Source organism: Pteropus vampyrus, unplaced genomic scaffold, assembly GCF_000151845.1.
Source record: "Pteropus vampyrus isolate Shadow unplaced genomic scaffold, Pvam_2.0 Scaffold292, whole genome shotgun sequence".
NCBI classification, from domain to species: Eukaryota; Metazoa; Chordata; class Mammalia; order Chiroptera; family Pteropodidae; genus Pteropus; species Pteropus vampyrus.
In genome coordinates this window covers 694,413-702,374 of record NW_011889073.1, presented here as the reverse complement: position 1 = coordinate 702,374, position 7,962 = coordinate 694,413, and the positions used below count along the sequence as shown (strand labels likewise).

The 7,962-nt window shown below is 51.5% G+C and overlaps 1 protein-coding gene across 1 annotated transcript in view; it reads left to right on the top strand.

Annotated features, from left to right (window-relative positions):
• SYTL3 (synaptotagmin like 3) overlaps positions 1-7,962 on the top strand; it is an 83,892-nt gene that overhangs the window by 40,301 nt on the left and 35,629 nt on the right. Inside the window, exons 6-7 of the mRNA XM_011376302.2 lie at positions 6,084-6,135; positions 7,181-7,250. Of these exons, the coding sequence (XP_011374604.1) occupies positions 6,084-6,135; positions 7,181-7,250 (122 nt within the window). The remainder of the gene's footprint in view (positions 1-6,083; positions 6,136-7,180; positions 7,251-7,962) is intronic.

The following is a 7,962-nucleotide window of genomic DNA, read 5'->3' as shown; positions in this document are numbered from 1 at the left end:
AGGGCCATACATTTACTATTATTAATTTCTGTTCTTCCGGAAGGCATTACTTGCTGATTCATAGTCTTGTACTTTATCTTCTTTCGACCCAGGGTAGTGTCTTGGCCCCCGTGATGCCTAAGCTAGAAACTTCTCTAAGGACTAAAATAGACATAAAAAGGCCCTGGAGTCCAGCTCCGAAACCATTCATGAGAAGATATGATGATTCTTTACAGGACGAGGGATTTTTAAGTCAAATTTTCTGAGCGATTTTCCATTTTGCATGTGCAAGCCAAAGATTGTTTTAAAGCTTTATTGTCCCAAAACACACCGAAAATGTTCAATGCCCCTTCTGATGCCTGGTTTTATTCACCTTTTTCTCTGGCATTTGAGGGAAACCCAAGCTCCAGTGTGGGCCAGCCCTCACGACCATCACGTACAGGCATACAGGTCAGGTACCACCCAAGGATGCCACATCTAAGAGATACCCCAGATTGATTGTAATGATTTTTCTGGCAGATGCAGCCAAGTGTGCCGTTCTAACAAAATCCATATATTACGACCAACTCCTAGGGGTGGGCATGAGCCATCTTGAGAAAGGGGCACATTGTACGGTCCCCAGGGAGGCCCCGTGTGAGCGGCCCTGCCTGTGCTTTGCTCTGGGTCACGCATGGAACTCCAAGGTTTGGTTTCCTATGTAGGGTGCTGCTCTTGCTCCGTGGGCAGCAGCAGAGAGGTGGCTGTGGGCCAGGCCACACTTCTACTCGATGGCCTTGTCTGTTAGCTGCACTGCTGTCTGGGTATGTGTGACTTGCCTTAATGAAGGGTTACTGTGGGGCCCCCCAGTGCAAGAAGGGGAGTTAGTGGTCATGTTGGAAGAAAACCAGGCCACACGGACCCCACAAAACACAGGTCAGGATGTGAGGCCCCTCAGCCACAGATGAGCAGCATGGTTTGGCTGGTCGACTGAGGTGCACTGGGACATCCCGGGGCATCTGCCTTGTGTCCCCAGCACCGTGAACCATGTCGCCCAGAGAGACATGTGTGGGGCAGCCGAGTGTGGCGTCCGCTGCAGGAGCTGCAGGCCAGAGCGCAGGGATCCTGGTGCTCAGTGTGCTGACCTGGTGTCACCACAGGGACCGGCTCACCAGGTGCACCCTCTGTGCAGGAATATTTATAAGCAGTTGGGATGAGTTGCCTTGTCCCTGGTTCTTTAACTCGAGAGGTGGGTTCACAGGTGTGTCACGACTCGCCGTAGACACGACTCGCCACTTGCGGGACTGGTTTTCGATCTGCAAACCACGGCTCCGTTCCGGGGTTCGTGTGGGTCCTTACAGCACCAGAAGCTCCTGCTGACGAGCAGAGGTTGCGTCTCCCTTATTCCTGTCTCTGCAAAGTGCCTGTGTTATACTCAATGAACGCAAACAAATGGCTGAACTCACGTGTAAGCTAAGTTGCGAAAAAAAGATAACCTTGTTTTCATACACATGTGGTGCTACAGCTCCAATGAAGTAACGCTCGTTGTTACTGTTAAAATAGTATTGGCTGCTATTGTTGTCGTATTTACAGCCACCACCTGTGCATGGCAAGCCCTCTGCTGGGTGTCCGGGAGACCAAGACGCATAAGACGAGGTGTGTGTCCTTCCGTGGTTCGTGGTCTAGTGGGGGAGACCTATATATATACAAATGATTGCAGTGCAGCTAGAGGAATTTTAATGAAGAGCTCACGGTGTCTACCAAGAGACCAGCCTGGTGAAGACAGGCACAGACCCCCAGAGAACAAACCCCAAGAAGGGGCGTGAAGGGGCGTGAGCAAGGGGCGTGGAAGAACAGTCTAGTAGGTCTGGAGCATCCAGGAAGTTCAGCTTGACCAAGACCTACGAAGGGACCGGGGCGGCAGAGGTGGTACAGGAGAGGTAGGTAAGGACATGCCACACAGGGCCTCTGCAGTAGTTCCCTCGGGCTGCAAACGGGGTGCCTTCAAACAGCACAGATGGACTGTCTCACAGTCCTAGAGGCCGACATCCAAACTCAGGGCGTCAGAGGGACCGCGTGTTCTCCGCCAGCTCTCGGGGATCCTTCCCCGCCTCCGCCAGCTCGTCCTCTCTCGGCAGTCCTTGGTGATCTTGGCGTGTACACACGTCCCTCTAGTCTCTGCCTCAGTAATCAGGGCCATCGTCAGAGCACCTTCCCTCTGGGTGTGTGTCTGCCTTGGGGTCCAAAGTGTCCCGATCATATTGGATTAGGACCCACCCTATGACCTCCTTTTAATGTCATCTGCGAGGACTCTGTCTCCAAGTAAGGTCAGGTTCCAGGGCTTTGGATGCGACTCGGCTCATAGCTGCCTTAGGTGCTGGTCGAGGACATCGTACCTGTATCCACATAGGTAGTGAGATGCCAGCAAAGCAGGATCAGGACCTCGCGTGTGCTCTGGGGTGGGGTGGGGGGCTGGCGCTGGGAGAGGAGCCGGGGGCTGGGAGAGAAGGGAGGAGAGCTGATCCAGGCAGGGCCGTGGGGGTGCATGCTTGTTCTGGCGCAAACGATTCTGAGACCCACGGAGCCAATCGAGATTAATTATGAGCCTTTATTAGCCGGCCGGCGACTGACTCTCTACCACGCAGGGCTAGAGGAGATCAGCCCCGAGCTTTCAGATCTGGCAGCTAATAAAGCTCAAGACCATATCCTGGTGGTCTCCTGAACAAGCCAGCAGATTACAGAAGTGGAAGTTGGCTTTTAGCATATCTTTGCCCGGAACAACACCCTTAATTAACAAGTAAATGGATTACAGAAGCAGACATTGGCCATCTACATATTTTATACAATACACTTCCTAAACCACACACAAGCAAGTAGGACAACTTCTGGTATCTAAAGATATTTCTTCCCTGTAGCTGACTTAGCTAGTTTGCTCACTTGAAAATTTTCCACCCTTAACATGCTCACTGCCGGGCCCTCTCCCCCAGGGCCCGCACGCCGGAGGTAGATGCCTCCAACACAGGTGCACATGCCTTGTTTTCGGAAAATTTAAATACATGTCACAAATAAGAAAAGCATTATAAAATTAAGAAGTCTTACAGAATTTCCAGGCAGTTGGTCATTGGTTTATATGCGGTTATTTTCCCCCATGCTTTTTTATTAGGAAACATTTCAAGCAGGAGCAAAGGTAGAGAATATCACACCTGCATTCCGGTCACCCGTCCGTTAGCCCATTTTGTTTCTGTCACCCGCCCAGCCCCGTCCTACCTCGTTTGTGCCCAGCTTTGTAGGCAAGTGGTGGCATAGAAGCCAGCTTTGTCATTGGTAAGCTTTGTGACTTTGGGTCCATTTCACAAGGTCCCTGAACCTCAGTTTTTTTATTGATAAAATTGGGACGACGCCTGGTGATGACCCGGTCGGCTGCTGATAACTGTCAGCTCCGCCTTCCCGAGTGTCCCTGAAACCCTCCTCCTCTCACTGGGGCCCTGACCTGCAGCTGCTCCCCAGTAAAACCGCCTTACCAACAGGCGGCCGGAGCAGGGGGCAGGGCCACTTCCTCCAAGCGACTCGTCTCTTGGAGGACCGGGAGGAACATCCTTGTATGAGCATTTCTTCCTAATAGTTGCATGACTTTTTGAAAAATGTTAACAAAAAGTATTTAGTGCTTTGAAGGAAGCCTCTGATAAGAAATAATAGAGAAACAGAAGAGAAGGAATAAAACGGAAATAAAAGATGAATCAGACAGAGCCACAGGGAAGAGCCTATTAAATTCAGTGAGAGGTTCCGGTTCTGCTGGCCTCGCTGGGCCTGGGGCTCTGCGTTGCTGACTGGCTCCCCACTGGTGCTGGCTGGGAGCCACTGCCCACACCTGGAGTGGCAAGGACGCCGGCCAAACCAGGGCCCACAGGCCACACCTGTCTCTCTGCCTGTTTTAGTATGTTCCATGAACTAAAAATGGGCTTTTGTGTTTTTAAATGCTCAAAAAGTCAAAAGAATAGTATTTGTCACACAGAAAAAGTATATGAAATTCAAATTTCATTGTCCATCAAGTTTCATCTGTACACGGACATGCCCATTCATTAATATTGTCACAAGGGCAGAGTTGAGTACTTGGGACAAGGACCCTATGGGGTGCAGAGCCTAAAAGGTTTGCTATTTGACCTTTCCAGAAAGGGTGCGCACACCCCACAGAGCCGCGGCCAGGCCCAGTGTCGCGACGGCCAGCAGGGGGCAGCAGAGAGCCGTCCGGGGCCGGTGTTGCGGCCCCGCCCCACCCGGACCCCAGGGTTGGGGTTTAGACGTGTGACAGAGGGGGGCCTGAGCTGTTTAGGATGGAGAGATGGGCCTGCGGTAGAAATGCCTGGGGAATTAGCACGAGAGGAAGTGGGGGGAAGTGGGAGTCAGCAGACAAGGCCCAGGACAAGCAGGGAAATAAGAAGCTGTCTGTCCCGAGTTGCTGGAGCAGGAGGGCAAGGCCCGCAGGACGCGGGAAGCCGGCGGGACAGGACGGGACGGGGTGGCGGGGTGCCGGGGTGAGCCCAGGCGCGGGGGTGAGGCCCAGGAACGCCGCTCGGGGCTCGGGCTTTAGGAGAAGGCCGTAGGGATTCACCGAAGGGCTTTCGACGGTGGAGTGATAGCATCGCATCCTTGGGGGAGGTATAGTGACTCTGGTGGCCATGGCAACAGTCCAGGGTCCATCGGATGAGGGGCCGACGCAGGCAGGGCAGCGGGACGGGACGGGGCTGAGCCGCCACAGCAGCTGCGGAACAGCGGGGCCCCCGGGGGGCTCGGGACTGCTGCGCCGCGGGTTCTGCATTTCCCCCCAGGACAGGCTAAGGGAGCGGCGTGGCTGCCGTTTTAATCTTTCCCGGGTTTTTCTCCACTTTCACGGCCAGCACGATGCAGTCAGGGCAGCTGTCTTTTTGCTTCGGGCCTGAATCTTTGCTTTCGGGTGATGCCTGCAGATGTGGGGTTCACCGTCACAAGCAGGTTCTGCCAGGTTTAACCCTCGGCCTTTTTGTTCTGTCTGGTTTTTCATGGGAGGCAGGGTGCACGGATTCCTTTTAAAATCTGCGAATACCATCACGAACCCTAGAAAAATGTGCCGGACCAGGTGGACTGAAAATTTGAGACATGGTTCCACGGCCAGTGCCTCCCCTGAGGCCCGCCCAGCGGAGGACGCTGACCCCGGGGCTGCCTGCTCAGGGTCCAGTCGGGTGTGGGCCTTGCTGTCAGACTCCGCCCATCCTGATCGCCTTACTTCCCTGCCCTTCCTGCGTCTTAGGAGATGATGCGAATTCCTAAGTCTGTCTTTGGAATGGATTAAAAAACTTTCTGAAAGCAGAGATGGGAGCTGGGCAGAGCCACCACTGCCTAGCCGGGCGGGCCTGGTGGCTCTGGCCTGCGTCCGCACAGCCCTCTGGGGAAGTTCCTGGACAGGAGACTGCCTTTGGGCCTCCGGGCTGGGCTGGCTGACCTCTTCCTATGCACTGGGCCAGGAAACATTGCGTTCACAAAACTTTGAGCACATAAAGTTCTATTTTTGGGGTCTTAATACATCACAAATCCCTTTTCCTTGAAACAAAAAGAGTACTATATCAGATGCAGTCTTATTTAAGAAATTATTAGCCTCTATCGCTAGAAATAAGTAGATTACATTTTTAAAAGATTAATCTTCATAACGAGGAAAGGAATATAGTCATTCAATTATGAAATGTTTCCAAGGAACAAATGGAAGCTTGGAAGCCTGAACTGAACTATTTTTCAAATTCTCCCAATTTAGAAAATCTCATCCAACATCAACTTTTGATAAAAGCAGTCATTCCCAGCAATTATGGTCTCTTGTGTGTGTATAACAATAGCTTTAATGGAACATAATTTACATAGCATAAAATCCACCTGTTTTAAGTGTATAATTCAATGATTTTTTTTTTTTGGTAAATTTACAGTTATGCGACCCTCACCACAATTCAATTTCGGAGCATTCCTATCCCCCCAAAATGGTCTCTGACATTTTAATCGCAAGAAGTGCTATTAGAAGAATCATCATTTTAATTTATTACCTACTGTATTTGCATCATCTAAGCTTTACTCTTACTAATCGTGACCTCTGTCAATATTTCTTCCAGGCAGACACGAGACAGCTGGAACAAAGCTCTTGCAATCTTATCAGAGTTTGAGGTGAGTTATGGAAGGGCACGCCGTCCTGTGCCCTCCAGCCCCGAAACACGGAGGACCCACAGAAAGGCCTTCTGGGTCTCCTGACTTTCAGAGGTCACTGCCTGGGAATGTAACTTTTTTTTTTTTTTTAATGATAAAGTGCCTAGAAAAGATTCAAAAAGAGATGTTTCCAAACTCTTATGCAAAGCCTTCTGGGAGCTAGCATAGTATTTTCTCACTAAACGTTTTATTTCGTTTCTTAAATTCTCCTGAAATTTCATAAGGAAACAAAATATTATTTTGGGGCGCAGTTAAATGAGATTCTTAACCAAGCGTTTGGCTTTTATGAATCGTTCCTGTCTCCAGGACCTCGCCCACCTCCTGACACTTCAGAGACATTGGCGGACTTGACTAAATGGACTGAGCCATGCCAACGTCTTTACACAAAATTCTGAACACCTGGCAGTCTTGGCGCTGGCAGGAATGCACACACCTGACTGCACTGAATTCATTAAAATGTTACCGAAAGCTCCCCGTCAACAGCTATATTTTTTTTAGTCTATGGTGAGATTTTCCAATCTCAGGACTTTTTCATTTTTTACTCCCTCATTTTCTTCGCCACTTCTTCTAGCACGAGCTCTTAATTCCTCTCACGGTCGAATTTACATCCACGGCATTTTCGGCACTTCTGCCGGTGCGTTTTCCACTGAGAGAACACGCAAGTCCACGTGGGGCATGGGCATGGTGTCGGGTCCCAGAGCCTGGCCGGGCCCTGAGGCCGCCGGCTGCTGGGGGACACCCGGATGGGGTGCGTGGCCCAGCCCAGACTGCACGCTGCTCAGTGCCCACACTCAGACACCGGGGACGGATGCCCTGAGCAGAGCAGCAGGTCCGAGCAGGGCTGCTGGACCCTCTGCCCAAAAGCGAAGAAGTAACAAAAAAGATAAAGAAAGAAAGCAAAGGAAGAGAACTTCAATGTAGGATGACGATGAATCCAATGTGTTTCTAAGACTAATACTTGCCTAGTTCATGACCCAATTCTTATTCCTGTGTTTTTTCTTGGCAGCAAAATTTCCGTGGTTCCTCCCACCCCACCTCCTCTCAGTGAGAGCTGGTGCAGCGGCAGCCCTGGCAGGGTAATGAGTCTGTTCTGTGGGCTTCCCCAGGAAGGGGAGAGGGGAGAAGGAGAGGAGGGAAGGGGGTCTGAGAGGTTGGGCCGAGAACCTCCGGGCAGAGCGATCCAGCTCTGGATCAGGATGAAAGCCCGACGGGGGGTCGGGCAGTGCTGGGTCCTGCCCACTGTCTGTGCTGCCTGCCATCTTTCTTTGGGAGCCCTGAGCTCATCTGCTTTAACGACTAACCCACCTCCTGCCTGCACCCCATGTTCCCATCGCTTTCCTCTGGCCTTTTCGTTACCTCCCTACTCTGACCGTGCACCGCCCGTGAGTGTGGGGTCCGGATGCGTTGCAGTGTGTCTGGGGCTCTCCGTGGGTCTAACGGGAAATACGGGCTGATTCGCAGGTACGTGAGCGTGGCGGTGCCTGCGGAACTGTGTGTGGGCGTCTTCTGAGTGTTTGTAGGCGCTAGTGTAGACCAAGACTATTTTGTCCAAAGAAATAAGCCGTGCGGTTTCAGGGGAATTACCTGAGTTCCCACAGGGGAGGTAGAAATAATTACGCGTCTGGCTTCCCTGCTGTGGCGGGTGTGAGAAATAAATGAAATAATGTCTGTGCTGGTCCTGGGGAGCTGTAAAGTGCCATGGAGACGTGTGATCTTGATCACTTTCATTATTGTTATTCTGTGAATGGAAGGGAGTAATTATACTCGTCTGTAGGAAGACACATGTCC